General features: G+C 37.0%; 1 protein-coding gene across 1 annotated transcript in view; it reads left to right on the forward strand.

The window, feature by feature from the left end:
- The first annotated feature begins 662 nt into the window (after positions 1-662).
- Positions 663-26,341, forward strand: part of ARID4A (AT rich interactive domain 4A (RBP1-like)) — a 77,476-nt gene continuing 51,797 nt past the window's right edge. The window contains exons 1-7 of the mRNA XM_006891814.1: positions 663-668; positions 3,378-3,488; positions 6,534-6,599; positions 8,296-8,386; positions 17,449-17,528; positions 17,661-17,755; positions 25,617-25,749. Of these exons, the coding sequence (XP_006891876.1) occupies positions 663-668; positions 3,378-3,488; positions 6,534-6,599; positions 8,296-8,386; positions 17,449-17,528; positions 17,661-17,755; positions 25,617-25,749 (582 nt within the window). The remainder of the gene's footprint in view (positions 669-3,377; positions 3,489-6,533; positions 6,600-8,295; positions 8,387-17,448; positions 17,529-17,660; positions 17,756-25,616; positions 25,750-26,341) is intronic.

Below are 26,341 nucleotides of genomic sequence, written 5' to 3' on the forward strand. Positions count from 1 at the left end.
GCCCCCTCCTTCTCGCCGATCTCCCCACGCTCCCGGGGCTCTGCGTGAAGGCCGTGGCTGCTGCCCCTTTGGGGTGAAGAAGCGTTGCTTCTTCCTGACATGGTGCAGAGTGAAGACAGGAGAGCAATGGCGCCGTGACACTCTGCTGCCGCCACCGCGGGCCCGGGGCGGGCGGAGGGGGCCGAGCGGCGGAGGCGGGGCGCGGGCCTAAGTCAAGAGTATCGGGGGGAGCCGGGGGACTACTGAGCGGCGGCTCCGAGACCGCCGGTCTGGTGGGCTGGGGTAGCCGGATCGCACCCTGTCCTTTGCCAACGCGACTCTCCTTGGGGCTCCGAGTTGTTGAGCATTCTCGGTCAAAGTGGAGAGCGCGGCGGGGACGCGGTGGGCTCCTGGCGAACTCCCGGGCGGAACGGACTGCCCTTTGGCGCCTTGCGATTCTCGCTGCGCCCCTCTGCCGCTGCGTCCTGGCTGCCCTCCGAGGGGATCTTGTCCCTTAGCTGGTGAGGCTTCTTTCTGCCCCTCCCCGCTAGCGTTTGTTTACTTTCTTTCCCTGGGTCGTTCCTCTCTGTTGGCTGATTCTGTGCCTGTCTTTCCCCTCCCCATGGTTTCAGTGACAGTGGAGATCGCTCGTTGAGCTGGAACCCCACAGATCACCGACTAAAATGAAGGTAGGTAGAATCAGCGCTGATCTGGATCTCAAGATGTCCCTGACCACTGCCTTTCTTGAAGCTTCGTGCCATGGAATGTCATTTTTTCTCTGTCTCTCTCTACTCGAAACTGATCCCTCCACTAAGCAGCACTTAATGAAAATGAGGACATGTTGAATGGGTGGGAAATGTTCAGTGTGTCTAAATGCGGCAAGTCCAGCCCTTCTCTGAAGCAGTTAGCACTTTGCAAAGGCTCCTGCAGCCTTTCGAATTGCCCATTGGGCTAGTATTTTTAAACACTTCCTGTATTGGCAGCAGCCTTCGCAGAAGTAAAGCTTTTGCCCTGCTTTGGGGGATTTTTTTGGAAAATTTTTTTCTTCCCCAGTTACCAGTGCAGATTGCTAAGAAAAAAAGAGAGTATGTGAATTGACTTTGGGATAATGTTTATTTGGGGGAGCAAGTGAAAGTTCGGCTAAAATATTCAAAGTAACTAATAGTAGTTTTAGTCTCATTTTAATAATAAATATTTTTTACTTCTTGGCCAACCTAAATTAATTTTGAAACGTCAGCATATAATGCTTAAGGGGGGAAGTTTCCTAATACTCTGGACTTACTGACTTTGAATGTTTCAGATTGAGTACTTAATTGTGGAAAGTATTCCTCTTCACTTTGTATTTCTTGTAAATCCTCTAACTTTAAAAGGTATCAGACTCCTGTTTCACGTATTTCACATTTTTCCAAAACTTTGGCTTTTTTTTTTTTTAATTACATTTAGTCTTCTTTAATACTAACCTGGGAAAATGTTTATTTTCCCCTTAAAAAGAGATCTTTATTTTTTCAATTAAAAAAAAATCTTTAAGTGTACACTGTTACCTTTGTGATTAAGTTGGTGAATTGAATTTGTGTGAATACATTTAGCTTTAGGAAAAAAATGACACAGTAGGGCAGCAATCATTTTATTACAAAATTAAAATTAATGGTAGAGTAAAATTTCTTCTTTCCGTGTATCATTGTAATTATGACCATTAGAACTCAACTAGTATCATAGATGTGTAGATCATAACAAACTATGGCTGACTCAGAAGAATGGGAATCCCAGAACACTTGATCGTTCTAATGCGAAACCTATACTTGGACGAGGAGGCAGTCGTCAGAACAAGCAAGGGAACACTGCATGGTTCAAAATTGGGAAGGGCGTATGCCAGGGATGCATCCTATCTCCATACCTTTTCAACCTATATGCAGAACAGATTATCTGGGAGGCTGGGCTCTATGAGGAGAAATGTGGGGTCAAGATTGGTGGACGATTTATTAACAATCTGCGTTATGCAGATGACACAACCCTGCTTGCTGAAACTGAGGAGGACCTGAAGCGCCTGCTGCAGAGTGTCAAGGACTGCAGCCTCCAATATGGATTGAGGTTCAATGTCAAGAAGACAAAGATTCTCACCACTGGACCAATTGGCAGCATCAGGATGGATGGTGAAGAGATTGAGATTGTACACAGCTTTAGTTTGCTTGGCTCCACAGTCAACAGTCTTGGCATCAGCAGCCGGGAAATTAAAAGGCGCATTGCCATGGGAAAGTCTACTGTTAGGGACCTCTCCAAAGTGCTGAAGAGCAGTGGTGTCTCTCTGGAGACTAAGGTGCGTCTGATACAGGCCATGGTCTTCGCAATCACCTGTTATGCATCAGAGAGTTGGACAATGATCAAGGAGGATAGAAGGAGAATTGATGCCTTTGAGCTGTGGTGCTGGTAGAAGAGTATTGAGAATACCATGGACTGCTAGGAAAACAAACAGATTTGTCCTGGAAAGGGTTAAACCGGGTGGCTCCTTGGAAGCAAGGATTCTGAGGCTCCGTCTAACATACTTTGGGCATGTTGTGAGGAGAGACGGTCCTTAGAGAGGGACATCATGCTTGGGAGGGTGGAGGGACAGCGCAGGAGAGGAAGGCCCTCTATGAGGTGGACTGATGCATTGACTGGGATAATTGGGATGGGAGTGTCAGAGACAGTGCGATTGGCACAGGACAGAGCAGAGTTTAGGGCTGTTGTACATAGGGTCGCTGAGTCGCAAGCGACTCGACGGCACATAACAACAACAGTACCATAGAATGGTAGGTATATAGGCCTTGAGCTATATAGGTCTTGTCAGTTCATAACTGTGCACTCGTCAGAGGAATTTAAACATAAACCTTTCATATACAGCTTTCAACCAAAGAATTTTCAACCCTCTTTATCAAGAGGATTGTTTCCAGTTCTTAGCTATATAGTTATACTTTATCCAAGAGGTTACCTCTACGTAGCTATGTTCACAAACCTTTAAAATTACATATTATTTTAATAGGAATGTTTCTTATTTAAAGACAGCATTTTGAGGAAGTCATAAATAAATAGCTTTAAATGTTATGAGAAATTTCAAATGTCTTTTTCATTTCTTTCCTAAATTGGAACTATTGAAACATTTTATATCTGGAAAAAGCATTATATTTTCTTAATAATGCTTTGTAATTATAGCTTTAAGTCATTTTATGTTAGATGAAGACATCTATATATAAAAAAACCTGTTAATATAATTTAAGCCATAAGGACATTTTTGTAATTATTGATGATAACAAGGAAATAGTTTTTGCATTTTTATTCTTTTAAATATGGAGCTTCTGCAGAAGACTTGAGGCTGAAGTAGGGAAAAGAGTAGTGAAGTTTAAATTCTCTGATCCTTTCACTAGGCAGCAGATGAGCCTGCCTACCTGACAGTGGGAACTGATGTCAGTGCCAAGTACCGAGGTGCCTTTTGTGAGGCAAAGATTAAGACTGTGAAAAGGCTGGTAAAAGTCAAGGTAAGTTTTTTGTTTGTTTTACTACAGCAGTTTTAACCCTATGCATCTATACATATGAGTGCTGGACAGTGAATAAGAATAGTAGAAGAAAAATTGATGCTTTTGAGTTATGTTGGCAGAGAGTATTGACTATCCCGTGGATGGGTAAGAGAACAGATATGTCTTGGTGAGCGTGGAAGCAAGGGTAGTGTGGGTTCGTCTCACATACTGTGTTTCTAGGAGAGACTATATATGCTTTTAAAGGTGGAGGGATGGTGTGGGAGGGGAAGACCCTCAACCAGGTGAGTTGACACAGTGACTGGCAGCTATGAGCTCAAGTGTGTCAGATTCTGAGGTTGGCATAGGATAGAACAGGAGTCACATCTAATGTTTATAAGGTCGGAGTGAATCATACTTGGCTTGATGGCACTAAATAATAGAGAAGGGGAAACTACAGATCAACCTTTAATTTATTGGATCATCAATATATAAAAGTACTGTTGTGTATGTACTGTCCAATAAAAATGAAGCATATTAAGACTTGAGAAATAGGATTATTTTGAAATAGTTTTACTACAATACCCTGGCACTGTTTCCTAGTATTTGGATCTTCCCTATGTGTGACAGTATAATTACTTAAATTGTAATTTTGCTTGTTCCCCCGCTTTGATAATGTCTAAATAGAGATAATTTGATACTTTCAGTGATATGGAAAAACACTATAGTGGGGATTCTCTTTTCCTGACAATGTCTGGAAAGATTTAAGAACTTTGTTTCTAAGATGCTTTTGTGAGTAGAAAAAAGTTAATACATTATCGTTAAATATATTTGGAAATTAGGGCTTTGATTCGTCTATTGCCAGTAAATTAAAATGGGAACAAACTTGAATGTTTAATATTTGGGGATAGCAGAGTGACACCAGACCTGACAGTTACAATTGAAATCCTAAAGTAGGAGACTTGGAAGAGGTGTATTGAGCCATTTCATGAGACTGTCTCAGGTGATCAGAATATTGCCAAGGCTGTGTAGGGCATACATCCACAATTTTGAGGTTAGTGGGCTACCATTTTTGAGCAGTACATTGTTTTCAGCTGTGCTGGTCAAGAGATCTGGTTGCTGTGCAACATGCTCACTGGCCTTGTTTTCTAAGAAGGGGATTATGTTTCTAGCAAGGCATTTACCTGTAATCTTTCTATTCCACTTACATCCCAGTTCACCCACATCTTAAAAATTTGGGTACATTCCAGTTTTGCTTCATTGGCCATGACTAAATGAGGAAGAACTGGTTCAAATCCTTGCTAGAAATAGAAAGGAAAAAAAAAAAAAAGAGCAGGATTAATGCCCATAGTTTATGTATCAAAAATACAACTGCTGACATTTTGTGTTTCAGTTTGGTAATTTTCCTGTAAAAACTGTGTGTTGAAAATTCTTTGTTGCTTAAATGACAGAAGTATTTGATGCTTACTGTATTTTTTACATTGTAGAGCTGTTTAAAATAAGTCCTTTTTGATACCATGCCCAATAGATTTGATGTGGACTTTCAGATTTTTTTAAACTATAAATATCATAACATTAATAAAATAATATTATCGAGTCATTATTGAGTTACTTGCATTTTTGCAGGTTTTTTTGCTTGATTTCTTATTTGTCTAATATACCTGATGTTTTTCTGCTAAGGAATACTAAGAGGAAATGACTGACTGTCCTGCCTGCCCTCTGTAAAGTAGTACCGGCTCCATACAAGGCATCCAAAATTTGGTGAAGGATGAACTAGAGAAGTGTGATTTGTATAGTAGGTAGATTGACCTAAGATTAGTATGAAATTTCCTTTCGTACTTTTATCCATCTATGAAACCTTTTCTTTCACTGTTACTAGGATGCCGTTTTACATTACTTTTCTTCTGATTTCTTTTTAATCATATAAAGAATTTTTATATCTCTTTTTCACCCTGTCATCTAGACAAGATTTATTTCCTGAGTATTTGGAATTATTTCAAAATTTTAACTCTGTTAGTATTCTCAGGGTTCATTCATGTATTTATGTTAAGTCAATACTGTGATTGTTGGAGAAGGTAGAAAGTCTTAGAACACATACATTTCTTAGATTTTTCATTTTCTCACATAATTAACTGCTCTATTCGGGTTGCATACCTTATATACTTGAGAGGAGTTGCAGAACAAGGAGCTCAGGTGGCATAGAGCATTATGTGCTGTGCTGCTAACTGAAAGGTCAGCAATTCAAATCTACCAGCTGCTTCAAAGGAGGAGGATGGGCAGATTTACAGTCTCAGAGATCGGCGAGTAGGTGGCTGTGAGTCAGAATATGATTTCCAGCAGTGGTCCTAGGAGTAGGAGCCGGAAGGCACTCTGCTGCCAACCAAAACGTGGGTGCTTTTCACTCACTAGCCACGCTGGGGAAGGTTGTGACAGTCAGCTTCCATAAAGACTGAGCACCTTGGAAATGCACTGAAGTCAGTGTGTGTATGTTGCAACTAAATTACATTTTATGATGATTATTCAAGTTTATAAAGGAGCAAGAATTCTGAATTTATTTTCTTTTCCAATAGAATTTGATACTTTATATCTGCTTGGTGGCAATCAGAACCTTTTATGACTTGTTGATAAAGGCATTTTTAAGGTGTTTACGCTACAGATGATAAGTCTTCTGGAGTTTGCATTCATGCAGAAACATTTATTAAGTGCCTGACAGTGTGCACTGATACTTGCTAACTGCTTGAGATTGAGTAATGAAGAACAGTTCCAGAATTCTCACTTACTCCTTCATGTCTTCGAGGTAGAACTAACTCAGAGAAGACCCAAGGCTGTAAATCCAAGCATAGCCTTTGGTTTCGTCGCACAGCTCCCAATGGCCTAGGCCACCAGAGCTGCTTTTAGTAATCTGGGAGCTCAGTTAATGAGAGAAATAGTAAGCATGAATACAAGGTGATATAATAAGAATCATACTGCAGATACCCACAAGGTGCTAAAAAGGCATGCATAGGTAGAACTGTTGTTACCATGTTGCTTTGAAAGTGGCTTATGACTTGTGCAAAATTGTTTTTTCAGGTGCTCCTGAAACAGGATAATACTACCCAGTTGGTGCAAGATGATCAAGTAAAAGGTCCTTTAAGAGTATGTATCTTCTACATATTGAGACAGTAATTTATTGAGTTTATTGCATTTTACATGTATAGATATACTTTGATATTTCAGGAAGATGTTAATAAAAAAATAAAGTACGAATGTAGTGTTTGTATGTTTTTTAATAAGTAATGGCATGGCAATGACTATCTTTAAATTAAAAATATTAAAACATTTATAAAAGAAAAGATAGGTAGTCACTTTCACGTTTTCTTTGAGGGGACTGGCTACTGCACTTGACCTCACAGTGTTGATGTATTGAAGCAATTTTTAACCTTCAAAGTTATATACTAATAATATATTCTGGTCTTACTATATTTCCAGTTTACCAAGTAAACTATGTTCACATCATAATTTGATTTCATAAAATATTATCTACATTATGTTTTCTATGCATTCTGACCTTTAAGAACAAACTGCTCTTTTTAAAAATAATTTTTGTAAAAATAATTTTTTTAAATAAAGGTTTATATGTTATATGGCAAATTGATTTTCCAGTCATTTCGTACAGAGTTTGGTTGGTTTTATTAAAAAAATATTTTAGTGTGCAGCAATGAATGAATTTTTTTTTTTAACTAAAAAAAATGTACTGGGGGTGTAGGGAGGAAAATGTGCAACTATGAATTAATGAAAATCCAAATTTTCTGTAAACTTTCATAAAAGTCACACAAAGGAAAAAAAAATTGTGGTTTGCATGACTCTTCTCTGCCTACATTGTAATAGCACTCTTCGTATTTCCTTCCAGTGAGTCTCATGTTCATTCATCCTTTTAGCCTATTCCTTCCTGCCTTGTGCACTTTCTTTCTGGGCAAAGATTTAGATTTTTCTCAAGAATGAATTAGCTCCCTGATGTTAATGTTCGCCTTATAAGCATGTTTATTGTTTAACTGAAAGTTGTGCTAAAGCTGCAAATTTGTTTATGTAATAAATTTTTGTCATGTCAAAATATCATGTAGATAATAACTCAAATACAAAATCCTGGAAAAGAAGATCACCTGGTTCATCACTTTGTATCCAGGTATATCTATTTAAAAAGGCCCTTAAATACAAAGGCTGAGTCAGTACTTGATATTTCTGTGGAGGAAGATGGCAGCTATTTTTACTACTTTATGGTTTTACAGTTCTTGTATTTTGATAGTTTTCATGAAGGAAATACAATATAGCTAAATCAAATTTAAAAAGTAACATTGAAGGTATTAGGATCTGCCCTAAACTTCTTTCCAAGCCACAGTTTCCCAATGAATAAAATAGGAGTAGTATAGTTACTTACTTAGACTATGGTGTTTGAGGGTTCAAGTCTTATAATAAATAAAGGGGCACTATAAGCAACAAAGGGTTACTCTGGTGGTGCATTCTATAGGAAATTGCACTGCCATCACAAAGACTACACCACTTTGGTGGTTCGAATCCACTAGCAGCTCCATAAGAGAAAGTTCAGCATTCTCTTTTGAAGTGCACAGAATCGGAAACCCAATGGAGGAGGGTCAGCTTCAAGTCTGTTTGGACTCAATAGCAGTGAATTTTTATAAGCAGTAAAATTCTAAATCAATGTGAGGTAAATCACAAACTTTTTAAAAAAAGAAATCCAGAACATGTAGAACTTTGGTGCTTTAGTTGAGATACACTGCTGATGTGTTACATACGACTTGTTTAAACTTGGTAATAAAACTTGGATTTTGTACTTTAGGTTGGAGCTATTGTTGAGACAAGGACAGCTGATGGATCCTTTCAAGAAGCTATTATCAGCAAGTTGACAGATGCTAGCTGGTACACTGTCGGTAAGCAGCTGAGTAATTCAATGTATAGATTTGATTTGGGAGTTGGATATACTTCTGTTTTTAGTTATTCTGAGTCATTGTGTTGGCAGAAAACCATGTATTGTTCTTTCCTGTTGTTACACAGAACATAGCTAGCTCAAATTTAATGATACCCTGCTGGTAATAAATATATCTTACAGTAACTTATAGGCATTTCATCAATGAATGAAAATACTTTTCAGGGAGAGTACCTTGATAATTTTCTTCAAGAAAGTTAATTTGTACTTATTTTCCCCATAAGAGTAGTTTGTCAATAATTAATATTATGGGTAATCAGACTTTTCTATAATTACAACGAAGACGGCATCATTGTAGTCTTTTTTTGTACTTCTTCCTGTTTTATATAGTATTATGTTGAATGTTGATGTTACCACGTAATTGGCAGATTGGGGGGAAAAAATTACCAGAATCGATTGAAACCTAGATGACGGTAGTAGTATTTTGGTTTTTGGGACAGTGAAGGCTCTTTCTGTAGCGTATTTTAAGAAAGGTATATTAACGTTAATATATCTTGTTAATGAGAATACATCCTTGGCCTTCCATGAATAAGCTTTTGCTGACTTGTAAAGCTTTATTGAGTAGCAACTAATATCATAATACATTTGAAATGAAACCTAAAAATAGTACTCAAATTGTTAACTGTTAGGATGATGAGAAAAGCAATGGTTAACTTTCCCAGTTCATGTATCTACTTTCAAACTGTGCAATACTGTGAATAATTTAGTCATTTTTTTCCACTAGATTTACTGCATTGTTTAGGTTCTACATTCATATCCTATTGTAAGTGGTTTAATTGTGATATGTGACTTCCTTGTAGAAGGAAGAAAATGACCTATTAGGATTAGAACCATCAGCAGTACTTGTAATCTTGTATTGTCCTGCAGATGCAGGTTTTTGTGTGTTTGCATTTTAAAGAAGTTGAATTTGGCTTTTAATTTACTACTTTGTATAAATTCCTTGATCTCTAACTGTTTCTTGAAGCTGTGGGGATTCTTATTTTGGTTAAAAGTGTACATCCTCTTTTCCTGTGAGCGGCTTCAGGTAATCTGCCAACATGGTTCGCTACTCGCTTGACCCGGAAACCCCCACAAAATCATGCAAATCAAGAGGCTCAAATCTCCGGGTCCATTTTAAGAACACCCGAGAAACTGCCCAGGCCATCAAGGGTATGCATATCCGGAAAGTCACCGAGTATCTGAAAGATGTCACTTTGCACAAGCAGTGTGTGCCCTTCCGACGATACAACGGTGGAGTTGGTAAATGTGCCCAGGCCAAACAGTGGGGTTGGACACAGGATCGGTGGCCCAAAAAGAGTGCCGAGTTTTTGCTGCATATGCTTAAAAACGCCGAAAGTAATGGGGAACTTAAGGGTTTAGATGTTGATTCTCTGGTCATTGAGCATATCCAGGTGAACAAAGCTCCCAAGATGGGCCGCCACACATACAGAGCTCATGGTCGGATTAAGCCCTACATGAGCTCCCCCTGCCATATTGAGATGATCCTTACTGAAAAGGAACAGATTGTTCCTAAACCAGAAGAGGAGGTTGCCCAGAAGAAACTGAAGAAACAAAAACTTATGGCTCGAGAATAAATAACGTCATCAAATAAAATTAAAACTTTAAAGCTGGGGGGGAAAAGTGTACATCCTGTGTTTTACTTTGTGACTTTTGTTAGGAGAAACAATTAGCTGTGCTCAACTACTATTTTCTAACCTTTTGTATTCTTCTCCTCCTAGAGGTTAGTGTTGGCTTTCCAGTATGTTAGTTACTTGCTATTCTGAAATGCTTCTTGTAAGGAAGCTTACTTTGGCCTTTAAAATTGTTGTTTGTGGATATTACTGTTGTTTTGTACCATTGACTTGTAATCGACCCAAAATTGACCTTCCAGTGGGTTTGTCAATCTTCCCACTGAGCATCTAATGGCTTTGAACCACGTACCTTTGGAATTACAGCACACTTTTTACCACTAGGCCATCCTTTTGAAGTTGTTAGACATTTCATTTCTGAATTTAATATTAATTCTGAGATTAGGTAAATATATTTTTGCTATATTAAACAACCCAAAAATCCAAACCTGTTGATTTCTGGTCGCAGTGACACTCCATCTGGTTTTGAGGCTGTGTCTTTTCAGGAGGAGACTGTCTATCCATTTTCTAAAGAACACCTAGAGAATTTGAATTGCTGACCTTTTGATTTGCATTGTACAGGTAACACCATGCCACCAGAACTCCTTCATATTAAATAATATTAAGTAAAGGACTGGTAAAAATAACAAGATAATAAATACTTTCCTGGGAAGCTATGTAAGCTGTTTAAGAAGCACTGATATCTTATTCTCAGTGGTACCATTCTGCTAGCAAAAGCATTTAAATATTGAAGAATGTGAACTATGAAAGGATGATTAGAATTTGTTGTTAGTGCCATCAGGTCAGAACAGACTCATAGCTGACCCCCCAGCAGAGGCTGTAAATTGCACAGGAGGAGATTTTCCATCTTTTTCCTGTGGAGTGCTTGGTGGATTTGAAACTAGTGCTTTTGGGTTGGCAGCACAACTCCTTATGCACTAGACCATAAGGACTCCCTGCTCCCTGATCAGAGTATTATGAGCTTATCTTTGACTCAGTGAAAAACATGGTTAAAACACGGTATGTGACATGTGACGTCTCACAGGTCAGAAACTTCGTATAATTTTTATTGAGCTCTTATGACTTAATTAGAGTCTCTAGGTGGAGCAAATGATCCATTCAGCTGCGACCTTGGAGGCTCAGGTTCACCCAGGAGATGTCACAGGGGAAAGTTCTGGTGATCTTTTCCTGATAAAGCAGCTGTGGAAAACCAAGAGGAGCACAATTGACTGTGACGCTTGTGGCCATGAGTCAGAATCAGCTCAGGCATCTAGTGATGTGGTACTACCTGTTCCCATGAATTGCTCTTTTCAGAAATGTTTCTTGATAACTCATTCCTAATGAAGTTTGCTATCCATAAAATTAGAAAATGATGCATAGTTTTTGAGACCTTGTTTGCTTTCAAGAGACCCTCGAAACTCTGTCAAATTATTAAAATTGGTAAGAGGATATCTCAAATGCAAATGATGATGGATAGTGATTGAATGTTCTCTAAAGAGATTAACTTTTTATATAATTAAGATATAAATTTATTTTCAGTTAAGTTGAATAAGCAGTTTTGAAAGAGATGAGGTCTTAATATTCTACTTTCATTTACTATTGGACAGTGAAAAGACCTAGCCTTTGTTTTTGACTTCGTGTTTTGTTTTGATTTTTTTACTTTTTATTATTATTCTTTCATATCAGAAAACAGTGCTTTTCAGAATAATGTGTTCATTTGGCAGTTCTTATTGTTGCACTAGGAATCCTAGAACACTTATTTGAACTGGTACGAAACCCAAACCAGAGGCTTTTATGTGAACAGAGCAAGGGAACACAATATGGTTTAAGAAAGATGTGTGCCAGGGTTTCTCATATCTATTCAATCTGTATGCCAAGCAAATTATTTGAGAAGCTGGACTTTGTGAAGAAGAATGTGGCATCAGGATTAAAGGAAGACTCATCAATAACCTGCATTATGCAGATGACATACCTTTCTTGCTGAAAGTGAGGAGGACTTGAAGCACTTGCTGAAGAACATTAACGAATACAGCCTTCAGTATGAATTGCATCTCAGCATCAAGAAAGCAGTTTTCTTACCACTAGACCAGTAGGCAGCAAACATCATGATAGATGGAGAAAAGATTGAAACAGTCACAATTCCACCTTACTGGGATCCACAGTGTTACTTGGTACTATTAGGAAGAGATCAGGAGACATACTGCACTTTCAAAATTATTGAGGAGTAATGATGTCAGTTTGAGAACAACAGTGTGCCTTATTCAGACCATGGTCTTCTCAGTCATTTGCTATGCTGCTGAGAACTGGACGGTACATAAAAGTTGCAGAAGAATTGATACCTTTAAACTGTAGTGTTGGAGAAGATACTGAATATCATCATTGACTGCCATAAGAACAAACAAATATGTCTTAGAGAACGTGCACCCAGAGTGTCTTTGGAGGCAAAGATGTTAAGGCTTCGTCTTCGCCTTACATACTTCGGGCATGTTAGGAGAAACTGATCCTTGGAGAAGGACTTCATGCTTGGAAATGTGGAGGATAGGTAAAGAGAGGAAGACTCTGAACCAGATGGATTGACACAGTGATTGCTGCAGTGGGCTCAAATGTGTCAGAAATTGTGAGAATGGCACAAATACTACGACAAAAAAAAACACAACAGAGTGAAACTTGTGAGAAGCAAGACTTGATTGGGCAGCCATGTTTCTCAAAGGTTTTCCACCTCTGACAATGTGCAGTCTTACTACTATTCTATGGCTTGCTTTAGTGGAAAATACTTGGATTTCCCTTCTCTGACAGGTTTCAAATTTCCACAGGCTCAGGACAGGTAATGGTTTTCACCAAATATAAAACATTTACTTATAAAAGTTCTTTAGAAAGAAAGAAAATCTTTTCCATCATAAGATGGCTTTCAACTGTTAATTCAGATGACTTTCTCTAAGACTTAGTATTCCTATGATATTTTGTTAATGTACTAATACATTGAATAGTAGGTAAGTATGCTTTCTGGAATTTTTTTCTATAGTTGAGGGTTTATATAATTAGCACAGGGCATTGTGTGAGTAAAAGAACTATTAATATTTTTCTTAGGTATATATTTTTTAAAGATTTTCCTCTTATGTGAAATATTCTATGCTTATCTCTTGTACATGCGTCTAACAATAATAATACTTAATTTTCTAAAAATTCTTGACTTCTCTGGTGGTATTCTTTTGTACTTTTTCATACCTACAATTTCATTTTACTTGGATTCACAGTGAACACCTATTATAGCAGCAGTCAAGAAATCAAAAGATGTGCTGTTTAGACATCAGCTATCAAGGACTTCCCTAAAGTCCTAAAGAGCAAGAATGCCTCTTCAAAGACAAAGGTGCACGTGAGCTAAGTCATAGTGTTTTTAGTTGCTTCCTCTGCATCTGAAAGTTGCACAAGGAATGAAAATGACAGAAGAGGAACAGATGCCTTTGTGTTGTAGCATTGACAAAGAGTATTGACTGCAACATGGATGTCAAAAAAACAAAGGAATTGTCCTTGAAGAAATTGCAACCAGAGTGCTCCTTAGAGGCAGAGATGCTGCAACTTTGTCTCACTTGCTTTGTGCATATTTTCAGGAGGAACTAGTCCTTAGAGACCTCCTGTTACGGAAATTGGAGGGTCACTAAAAGAAAGGAAGATCTTTAACAAGACGGACTGACGCAGTGACTAATACAGTGGGCTTGAGCATGGCAGAATCCATGAAAATAGCACAGGTTATAGGGTGAGGTTTAGCTTTGTTCATCGAGGCACTGTAAGTAGTAGTTGCCTTGATGTCACCTAACAACAACAACTTCATACCTTTGGTTATAATGTTGTTAGATCCTCTTAACTGAGTTATAGCTCATTAATTAACGTTCTAATCTTTGATTTCCTAATCTATCAAAGGAAGATGATTCCTACCTTGCAGAGGCTGTTCAAGAGAATCAGTAATGGTCAATTGTGGCACCATGTAAATAGGAAAATTTAATTTACTGTTGTTATCTTACTATCTTCCAGCATTTTGATAAACGCTAAATAGATTTTTTTTTTTTTTTACTTAGTAAGTTAATCAGATTCAAGTCCTGTTATTTTGTCTCTGATTATTTTGTCTTTGATTCTGTCATGTTATGGTTAGGGTTTGTTTTTGTTTTTTTCCATTTGCATTTTACAACATTTTCTCTAATTTGTTTAAGGGTTACTATGTATACTTTAGCATTGTTATTTTCCTCAAATTAGATTGTATCATTTATATCTCAGTATAACAGAACATTTTAGTCATAGTCTTGTTTTATTTCAAATAACAAAGCTATCCAAATGTAGTTTTTAGCCAATATATTCCATAGGATTACTATATTTTTGTCTTGTTATTTTCTGTTGTCTTGCTGTATAGTAGTATAAATCTTGTACTAAATTTAGGGAAAATAAATTCTTGTTTGTACCATAATCTTTAGAGAAATCACTTTGTTTCTAACATTAGTTCTAGCTGTTTAAGTAAAGTTAATACTCTTAATTGTCTTTATTAAATGCTAAGTTACTTTATTTTGAATTTTTTAAAAGAATACTAAAGGGAGTAAAATTATTGAAATTCCTTATGACCGCTCTTTTATGTAGGAGCATGATTGATAGATAAAGTACCATGGAAAAGATTTGCTTTCTGAATGTGATTGTCTTTATTAGTCTTATCCTCCCATTTTCCTTCCTTACATTACCATTTAAATGTGCATGCTTGTGCCCATTGTTGTCATGTTTGGGTTGTAGGCATTAAGGAGCATTTTAAAGTTTTATTGTCAGTACTTCTAAAAGTATAATTCCAATTACTCATTGGACTAATAATAACATTGATAAATCATGAGACTAATAATTTAGGAATTCTAATTTTGATACAGCTATTTAACAATTATGAATTGGTCATAAATCATTGATGTGATTATTGGAGGTGGTAGTATTTTCTCCTCTCATTGTATCTGTTAAGTAATCGTTAATGTCTGTATTATTAACAATATATAACTGAACTGCATTATGCAGATGACACAGACCTCCACTGATAGCAAAGAGTGTGTACTGGCGATCAAAATTACAGACTTCAGTATGGTTTACACTTCAACATAAGGACAACAAAACTCTTCAGAGCTGGACCAAAAAACCCAATATCCCGATAAACAAGAATGATGAAAGTCGTAAGGGATTTGATTTTACTTGAATTTATAATCAACACCTGTGGAAGAAGTAGTGAAGGAATCAAATGATGTATTGCATTAATTACATTTGCAGCAAAAGAACTTCCTTAGAATGTTCAAAGAAAAATGTCACTTCAAGGATGGAGCTGGGACTAACCCAAGCTAGAGTATCTTCAGTAGACGTGTTGAATGGTGAAAGCTGCACAGTAAAAAGCACGACCAAAGAAGAATTGATTCACTTGTATTATGTTGTTTGTGAAGACAACTGAAGGAACCACAGACTGGCAGAAGAACAAATTTTCTTGGAAGACGTGTAGCCAAGATGCTTGTTGGAAACTAGGATAGCCAGACTTTGTGTTACATACTTGGAATGTGTTATTAGAGGGGACCAGTCCTCTAAAAAAGGACATCATACTCAGTAAAATAGAGGGTCAGTGAAATGAGTTGTCACAATGACTGTGACAATGAGCTCAGACATGGTACTGACTGTAAAGATGGTGCAGGACCAGGTAGTATTTTCTCTTATATACAGGATTTCTTTTTAACAAACGTGTTCAGTGTTAGATGATGAGATGGGCAGCTCTGGTGGTCTAGCCTGCAGGGAGTTGTGCTGCTGACCGAAAGGTTGCACCTGTGGTGATTCAGATCCGCCCACTGCAGGGTCAGCTTAGGAGTTGATTTCAACTTGACAGCAATGAGTTTAAGGCTTTGGGGTTTTATTGATTGTGATTTATTGTGAATGATATTCATTCATTCATTGTTGCACATTTTCCTCCCTCTCCCCTCCAGTTCACTTAAAAAAAAAAATTAATTCATTGTTGTGAGTTTGAGATTGAGATAAAGAAATTAGAATAAATTCTAAAAAATTAATTTAGAAGTATTTTAAAAATAATCAGTGAGTAATCTGGAGAATACTAGTGATCACTTGTCACATTCCTTTATCTTCCTTTCCTGAAAATTCCAAGCATAACTTTAAGAAGGAGGATTTAGGTTCGAATCCACCAGATGCTCTGCTGGAGAAGGAGGAACAATCTCCTGTACCAGTCAGATCTGATTTGATGGTATACACAAAAACTAATGAAATAAAATAAAATTTTTAAAAAAAGGAGGATTTATTTTTTAAAAAACGGTAATGATATGTGCCATTGAGTCAGAAGTGATTTATAGCTGACCCTCCAGGAGGTGTTAGAGTCAGAATATTGCATTAGAGGAGACTGTCCAGCTTTCTTCCTCAGAGCTGCTGGTGGATCCAAATATCCTCCAGTGTGATTTACTGCTTCTGAAAACATGCTGGTAGACCTGCTTTGAGTTAGTTCCAGCTTGATGGTACATACAACAGCAGCAACAAATTCCACAGGAGGAGAGTGCCCATCTCTTTTCCATGGGGCAGGTGAACCACCTGCCCTTGGTGCCAGAGCAGCTCTTTACCTTAAGAGTGAAATAGTTTTTAGGAACATCTTCCATCAAATTATTATTTCTCTTTTCAGTAAATTGTTTGGTTTTTCTATCTTATCTTTCTGGTGTTCCCTTGTTTAATGAATTATTATTATTATTATTATTTTTCCAAAGAAAAGAGTTGAATATTGTCACTTTGGGTTTTGGTGTCTAGGACTTCTGTTTGTTTGAGTTGTAATGCCAATATGTAGAAGAAATAAAATAACCTAACAGCATTAAAGAATTAAAGTTAAACCTAATCTCTTGATAGCTATTGACAAAATAATTAATTTTTTTAACCCAACTTTTTGCTCATTTTTGTAAGATTTAAGATAATTTCATATTTGTACTTTCAGTAAGTTCTTAATATGTTAAGAAGATGCTCCTTCTGTTGAGATAAAAATTGCTTCTGAGAAGGGAGACACATTGGACTCTAGCTCTTTAACTTGTGTTTGATTAGTGTCTGCTGAACAAAATGCGATTTCAACAGTCTTAAAAATACTGAGCCCTAAATAAGTAGCAGTAATAATAATTTTTAAAATTACATTTTTATTAATATGATTTTATTTTATTATTTTAATGAAAATTTAGAGAAGTTAGATTTTCACTCATTCGTTGTATATTTTACCCCCTCTCACTCCCTTCCCCCCCACCAGTTTTTAAAAAACATTCATTCATTGTTGCATAATAACCCACCTCTCCCCTCCCCCCAGTCCTCTTTGCAAATGAATTGGTTTAATGTGCATAAATTCTGTGATATCTTATGCTTATTGTAGTGTTCGATGATGGTGATGAGAGAACACTGAGACGAACTTCACTTTGCCTGAAAGGGGAGAGACATTTTGCAGAAAGTGAGGTACATGGACATGAATGGATTTTTGTTTTGGGTTTTTGTGTTTTTTTAATGAATGGATTATTTTTGATTGAATAATAGGTATTGGCCTACAAGTACAATATCAGAATTAATTGGTTGCCTTTTTTTACCCAGACACTTGACCAGCTTCCTTTAACAAATCCTGAACATTTTGGAACTCCAGTAATTGCAAAGAAGACAAACAGAGGAAGAAGATCTTCTCTTCCTGTGTGAGTTTTTCCCCCATATACTAGTAACATTAAATGAGAACTATTTCTAGGGCCCTCTGGTGGCCTAAGTGGTAAGAAGCTACTCTGCAATCCTAACGGCACTTGGTTCAAATCCACAAGCTGCTCTGTGGGAGATGAGCAATCTCTTCCCATTTGATAATACTGCCTCTGAAAACTCATTGGAAGACCAGCTATGGAAGAGTTCCAACTCAGCCGGCCCACAACAGCATTACTAGGTTAAACCCATGACTTTCTTAGGATGACTTAATGAGTTTGCTTAAACTTTCCATGGCTCCTGTGTCCTCATGTTAGATACTATAATTGAGGAGACCTTAGTTTAAATATTCTCTTCACTTTTCTCCAAGAATTATCACAGCTCTTTTTTTTTTAAATGATTACTTCTACTTTAATTCCTGTTTCCTATTTTAAGCTGCCTTGCCACATTTTAGAATTAATGTGATAGTTTGTTTTTAAATAGTGTATTTTTAAACTTAACTTGTTTTAAAAACATTTCTACTTAAAAAGTATAAAAATAGTATAATGAACTTTTATTTTCTCCTTACCTATTAATATTTTTGTCACATTTGCTTTATCATCCCTGTTCTCATATTTTTTATATATAATATGTATGTATGTATGTATATGTATTATAAGTATGTGTGTGTGTGTGTGCATACACACATACATACATGTTTTATAATTCTTTTTAATTTACAGTGATTATTTTTATTTTGCTGGGCCAGTTTAGAGGAAATAATAAGCACAGTGACCTACACTTAAGTAGCTAAGAATAAGACTATTTTTCTATATAACCACAGAAGTATCCAATTCCGAAATTTAACTTTGAGCTACTGTTACATGTAATAATATTTCAGATTTTTCCAAATGTTTTAATAATATCCTTTATAATATTCTCTATCTCAAGGTGATTCTGTTTTAATGTATGTTGTTTTTATTGCCTGTGAGTTGGAATCAACTCATAGCTGACTCTCCATTGGGTTTCTGAGTCTTAAGTCATGCATGAGCAGAGTGCCCATCCTTCTCCCTCAGAGCTGATAGATTCAAATTACCTTTGGGTTAGTGGTGTAACTCCCTGTGGATCAGGCCACCAGAGCTCCCTGTGTAGTTATTAAGACTCTTGTAAACAGAAACACTTACTAGATTTTCTTACCTTTCCTGAAGTTACATTTTTGTTGTTGATCACATACCTTTGCGTTATAACTGACTCATTAGCTGACCTTCCCTTGGATTTTCAGGGGCTGTAAATTGCACATGAGATTGTTCATCTTTCTCCTTCAGAACAGTTACTGGATTTGAACCACAGTTCCTTTATATTGAACTCTGGTGGCTTAGTGATAAGGAGTTGTGCTGTCAATACAGAGATACATGGATTGATCCACCAGCTATTCCACAGCAGAAAGATGGACCATCTTCTCCCAAGCATTTATTGCACTTAAAAACCTGTTGGATGGTCATCTGCAAATTGGTTCCAGTTCAGGGTATACAAAAACAATGTGGATAGGAACCCTGGTAGTGCAGAGGTTAAGTGCTTGGCTGCCAACTGAAACAGTCACTGGTTTGGCCAGCCACTCTGTAGAGTAACGTGGCAGGCTGGTCCTGTGAAGATTACAGCCTTAGAAATGCTGTGTGGCATCTGTGCTCTTTCTTTTAGGTATTCATATTAGTCAGAACAACAACTTTGAAACTTTGAATAGTTTTAGCAACCACTGATAATCCATTATTGTAATGGTAGAATATGGTGCTTTTCCTAACTTTTCACCATGTGTATCTTAAGTGTCTTTTAGCCGGTAGAAAATCTTTTCCTCCTTAGTATGAAGTCATACTTTTTCTTTAAAAAGAAAAATGATACTTTTATTGTGTTTTAGATCAAAGTTTATATAATAAAGTTCCCCTTTAATACTTTTAATGGAGAGTATACTGTTCTATTGGTGACAGTACTTAGTGTGTGTCACCATTGTCATTCTTTGCATTCTTGTTCTATTTCCATTGGTCTTTGACTTTAGATAAATGTTGACTGGTCTCAAGTAGTTAATCGCTTAAGAAAGCATGTTGTTGTTGGGTGTCCTTGAGTCCACTATGATTCAGGTGCCCCTGTGATCATTTGGGCTGAACCTTGCCTTATCTTGTATCATAGTAGTGATTTCTGTAATGCTCACACCTTTTGTTGGAGTCACTGTGTCTGTCCACTTCCAAAAGGGTCTTCCTTTTTAGCAGACTCTCTACTCTCCTCTGCGTAATATCTTTTTCCAAGGACTGGACCCTTGACAACATGATCAAAATATGTGAGATGATGTTTCACCTTACTTGCCTTTAAGCATTCTGGTTGCATTTCTTCCAAGGCAGATTTGTTTGTTCATTTATTTGTAAGTCCATCAGATACTTAGTACTCTTTTCCAATACCTCATTTCAAAAACATTGCTTCTTTTTCAGTCTTCCTTATTCATTGTTTAGTTGTCATATACATAGGAAGTGATTGAAAATGCTTCTGCAGTAAGTCCTTCAACTCTTCTTCACTTTCTGCAAGCATGGACAATATTGTTTCTTTTATAAGTCACTCTGTTCTTTGGGAGCCCTGGTGGCTTAATAATTAGGAACTGTTAACCCTAAGGCGGGTGGTTCAAAACCACCAGCCACTCCATGAGAAAAAGGTGGTCAGTCTCCTTTCATGCAGTTTACAATTGCTGAAAGAAAACCCACTGGAAGGTCAGCTATGAGTCAGTTGCATCTCCACAGCATGTAATAATAGCAACATTATTTATCTGAAAGATAACCTATTGAAATAGCCTTAAATCCAGTTTATAGGTATTGTCTTAGAGTGATAATGTCAGTGGTTCCGCAGGTCTCTATAAGCTGAGCAAATGTGACTTTTTCTAAGGAATTTGAGTTTGTTCCTCATTTTTCTCCTTTTCTTTTGAGAGTCTTCTGGTCAGAATGATAGGAGTAGTTGTAGCCATGAGTCTACCAGTTCTTCTGTTCTCAGGTTAGAGAGGGCCATGGATTATGGGGACTTTTTCTCCCAGGGACTAGTTGTTAGAAGGCTCTGTAACTGTCCTCTGTGGTTTGTGATAGGTGTGTTTTCAAAGATACTAAAGAAAGGTGTATAGATGAAGCTCATAAAAACATATATACATATAACTATAGAAAAATCTGTTGATACATGTGTATTATTGTATGCTTTTTTATACACACATACACTTGAATATGTGGCAGCATAAACACTGTAAACACTTATATTTTCTGGTTGTTTTTTTATCACTCTTGCAAAATTGTATATGATATACCATTTAGTGAAAAGTGTCACTTCTTCCGTACTTCTTAGTATCTTTATTTGGTCACAGTGTGCCCACTTCACCTGTGTTTAATCTTCTTGTTCTCATCTTGAGAAGTAACAAATATCTATTGTACAGAAAGTGATTCCCCTTCCTTCTTCCACCAGTGCCTGCTAACCCTCAAAGAACTTTGCTTTTCATGTGTAAATCTAGATTTTTTAATATTCCTGAGACGAGTTTATCTGTTTATAGTATCTGTTTATCTCTTTATATGTTGTTTCCATCTTTTTTTTAACCTTTTTTTTGCTATCGTGGGTAATGTAGTGGTGTAGTGGTGTGCTGCAGCTATCTATTTCTGTCATTGCTCTTATTTCTAGGATATATACTTAAGAATGGAATTGCTGAATCATGTTAATTCTAGTTCTACAATTGTCAGAAGCACCATACTCTTTTCCATAGTGTATCCTTCCACAATCCCACCAGCTGTATATAATAGTCCCTGGCACAACTTTTTCAGCCTTTGTGGGTTTTGGGGTTTTTAAATAATTGCCATTTTTACAGGAGTGTGATGGTATCTCATTGAAGTTTTGAATTGAATCTGTCTATTAGCTAATGATCTTGTGATTTAATTTTGACTTCCTGTATGTCTTCATTGGTGAAGTCACTGTAAATGTCCTTTGCCTGCCTTTTGATTGGATTGTTTATCTTTTTGTTGTTGAGTTGTTAGTGATTTCTGTATATTTTACACTATGTATTATCAGATATGCTATTGTCTAGCATTGTTTGGCAGACTTCAGGTTCTTGTTTTCTATTTTGGTAAGAGATAGTCTTTTAATTAGCTTAAGTATTGCATTTTGAGGAGATCCTATTTGTCTAGTTGGTTTTTCTGGTATTTGTGCATTTTTAGTTTTGTTTCATAGGCTGTTTGTGTTGACGATTCTGTTTCTTCATTTTGAACCTATGCTGTCTTCCAGCATCTTCAGAGTTTTAGCTTTCGCAAAATGGTCTTTGATCCATTTTGAGTTACTTTTTGTGTTTAAGGTGAGATATGAATATTTCATTTATCTGCATATGAATATCCAGTTTTGTCAGTAGTAGTTGTTGAAGAGATTGTTCACTGAATGGACATTAGCCCCTTGTCACAGATCAGCTGCCTTTAGATAGATTTATGTCCGAGTTCTCAGTTCTGTGCCATTGGTCTGTGTCTGTCATGGTACCAGTATAAGGCTGTTGTAATAGTTAAATAGGCTTTATAGGAAGTAATAAGATTAAGATATCTGAGGGCTTCTACTTTGTTATTGTTCTTCAATATTCCTTTTAACTTTCCCCCCCTTTTTTTGTGTACCATCAATCAGGTCTGACTGCCACAAGAGGAGATTGCCCCCCCCCTTCTCCAGCAGAGCATGTGGTGGATACGAACTGCATGCCTTCAGACCTTTTAATTTTTTAAGGCTTTTTTCATATAAAGTTAGAGATTATTTTTTCCATTTCATTAAAAAAATGCTGCTGGAATTTGGACCAAGCAAAAGATTTTTTTTTTGGTAGTATTAACATTTTCATTATGTTCAGTGTTCCAGTCCATGAGCATGGAATATTTTTCCATTTATGTAGCTCTCTTTAGTTTCTTGCAGTAGTATTTTATAGTTTTCCTTACATAAGTCTTTGTATGTCATTGTTTAGGTTTATTTCTAGATATTTTCTCCTCCTGGGAATTATTTAGGGAATTTCAGTGGTGTAGTCTACAGCGAGTTGGTGCTAACTTACAAGCTACACACCTCCAGCAGTGTTTCCATGGGAGAAAGACTGACAGTCTCCTCTGGTTACAACTGACAGTCTCAGAAACCCAATGGAAGGTTGCCATGAATTGGAAACAGCTTAGTGGCAGTTTTTGTCAGAGGGCTGTTATTCAGAGGCGAGGATAGTGAAGAAATTCTGTCTCCTATACTTTGGTCATGTTGTCAGGAGCCAGTCTGCAGAAAATACAAATCTTGCTGTAAAAGGTGGTCAGAGAAAGAGAGGAAGACTCTTGACAAGATGGATTGACACAGTGACTGTAGCAGCGGACTCGAGCATGCCAGAGATCTGAGGATGGCGTAGAGCGAGGTTCCCACCTTTTCATAGGGTCCCTATGAGTCGTTATCACATAAAACAACAGTTCTGCTATAACGTGTTTCTTGTTTCCTTTTCAGAATCCTTGTTAGTGTAGAGGATCCTAACTTTTTTTTCCCCCCTTGGGTGAAAGTTTACAAGACAGATTGTTTCCGTCCAACATTTTATACACGTTTTGTTCTGTGACCTTTTCCTCCGTATGATGGTGGTCTTCTCACTCTCTGGATTTCTTCCTTCCATTTGTCTTTCCTTCGTACTCCTTCCTGCCTCCTGCACTTTCGTTCAGACCAGAGAAATGATGCTTCCTTTGGTCTGAGATAGTCAGTGGTTCTACTGTCTTCTTCTTGAGCCTAACTGTGTACTTTGTTGTTGCTGATTGCTGTCTAGTCAAGCATGACTCATAGCAATCCTATGAAAAAAAGATCTGAAGCTTTTCAATAACTATCGTTTCTCAAAGTTCATAGAGTTTCCAGAGACATGTGGCTTAGGAAGTGGATGCCCCTCCTACTATTTGGCTGAAAGGTGATCCCAGATGGTGGGTTTTGTTCTAGGTTTGGAAGGTATCTGAGGACCATAACAATGGTGCTTCTGCCAATCTCTGTCAGACACATTAATTGGCTTTTTTTATTTTACGTTGTGTTCTGTATTTTTCTCCCACTGCCCATGACCTCCTATTGTGTTCTTGACCAGAGGGAGCAGTATTGCTGTCCAGGCACCATCTAGCTTTCCTGGTCTCATTCTCATGGAAGCTGTGGTATATGTGGTATATTTCCATTGGTCTGTAGAACTGGTTCTTTGAGTCTTTGATTTTCTTTACTCTTCTTTTTTCTTTGAATGGAGAAAAAGCATTAGTTACATCTTAGACAGCTGCTCATGAACTGAATTATTACTTGTAAAAATAGGATATAAAGCATTATCTTTATGGACTGTTTTATGCCAGTAACAGATCCACTGGGACTGTGGTCCTAAGCCTCTAAGCCCATCCAGGCTGTTCCTCAAGGTGTTTGAAAGTTTTCTTCTTACTGACCTTTATGCATAGATATATTTGCACCATTTGGAGATAGATATATTGCAATATACTCTTCCAGACCTATATAGGTAAGTGGGTATACTGCCATACCTCTTCAATTTGCTTATATCTCTGTGTATCCACTCTTACTGTTTACTGCTATTGTTAATGCAGGACTGTGCGTGTGATAGTATTTACCATCATTGCCCTTTACTCTTGTGTGATTCCCATTGTCTTCTTTTTCTTCTATCATGTGCTGATCTCCCTCCAGATCCCATTCTATATTGCCTTTCCTTTCACTCAAAATAATGTTTATTTTCTTATTGTTGTATACTGTCAAGTCCTAACTTACCCACAGCTGACACTTCAGTAGGTTTTTAGAGGCAGTTATTTGAACAAGAGCAGAAGCTCATCTTTCTCTTGTGAAGCAGCTGGTGCATTCTAACAGCATACCCTTGCATTGGCAGTGTATTTCTTTACCACTAAACCACCAGAGCTCCCTCCTTCTATACATTTTGCAGCCTATGAAAACTCATTTCAGCTCTGAGTTGGTTCTAACTCGACAAAAATTAGTTTCAAAGAACTACCTTCTAGTCTTAACTGATTTTTTCTCAATTCTATTTTCTTATTCATTTCAGCTCCAATGTTTATTATTTTCTTCCTTCTGTTTCTGATGGCTTGTTTTGTTGGTTTTTTTCTGTCTGTCCAAATTGTCAAGTTAGCAGTTCATTTTGCTTCTCTGTGTGTGTGTGTGTGTGTGTGTTTATTGCTGTAAATTATCCTCAGAGCTCGGCTTTTGGTGTATCCCAAAGGTTTTACTGTATTTTATTTTCATTCTCATTTAATTCTAGGAATTTTTTATTTACAATTTATTACCCTGGAGATTAGAAAATGTTAGTCTGTTTCCATGTTTCTTTTCTCCTTGTTTTTCAGTGATTTAGTTTCACTGTGCTATGATTAGAAATGGATTAAAAATTATAATGTTACTCAGTTGGTTTTAAATGCAGTGTGCTTTTATTCATTTTGGTGCTCAAATCTACCAACTACAACATGGGAGAAGCTCACATGGGGCTATCTATCTATCTCGTATGCAATTTACTGCCTAAAACCTGTTGTTGATATGAACCATTGAGTCTGAACTGACCCATAGCTGACCCTTAAGCAGGTTTTCAGAGGCATTTAATCACATAGGAGGAGATTGCCCATCCTTCTCCTGCAGAGCAGCTGGTGGATTTGAATTGCATGGATTTGAGATCACCACTAGGTAATCCCATGCTCATTTTCTTACCACTAGGCCACCAGATCTCCCTACCTAAACCTACTAGAGGATTGTTTATAAGTTATTACCTACTTTATAGCAATGAGAGATGAGAAAGGCAAATTTAGACTATCTTAACTGTATCAATAATGGTTTGCATTAGAATAATCTTGATAAAATTATTTTCATTTTTAGTACAGAAGATGAAAAGGAAGAAGAAAGTAGTGAAGAGGAAGATGAAGATAAACGACGTCTCAATGATGAATTGTTAGGAAAAGTTGTAAATGTAATGTCCACACCTGAAAAGACAGAATGCTATCCTGCTTTGGTAAGTAAGGTAGGGGTGTGTATGTGCAGAAAATCAGCTTTATAAACTATTTGACATGAATTTTTGTAGGCTGAAAGTAGTATACAAATTTAACTTAAATTTAATTGTAGATCTGAAAATTGAACGTTCCTATCATGTTTGAGAATATTTCACTGTCTCTTGTTGCTGTCTTTAATTTTCTATAACCAATTCCTTAAAAAAAATGCCCGGTGGTCTTTTTGTCCTCTATTTCAAGTACAACTTTACACTTGATCTATAGGAGTACTTACCAACCTCCTTTAACTTGATTTCTGAATTCTTTCTTTACTGGATTGAAATCCAATTTCTAGAAATAGTGTTTATAGTGAATTATTTTTAAAACATCCCTGTCTCAAAAAACCTTTTGTGACACCCTAATGGCTCAGTTCTGCATTCCTCAGAAGGATATTTGGGACCATCCTTAGTTTGCAGTTTCTTTTTTATTTTCATTATAAATTGCTTTACTTTTCTCAGGTTCTTTGCCACTACTCTAGACTGTTGCATCTGTCTTAAATGAATTGGTCATTATGTACTGAAGATTTAAAGCAACCTTTTTCTAACTTCTTATAGAAAA

Source organism: Elephantulus edwardii, unplaced genomic scaffold (genome assembly GCF_000299155.1).
Source record: "Elephantulus edwardii isolate Elephantulus edwardi_28Jun2011 unplaced genomic scaffold, EleEdw1.0 scaffold00104, whole genome shotgun sequence".
Classification (NCBI taxonomy): Eukaryota; Metazoa; Chordata; class Mammalia; order Macroscelidea; family Macroscelididae; genus Elephantulus; species Elephantulus edwardii.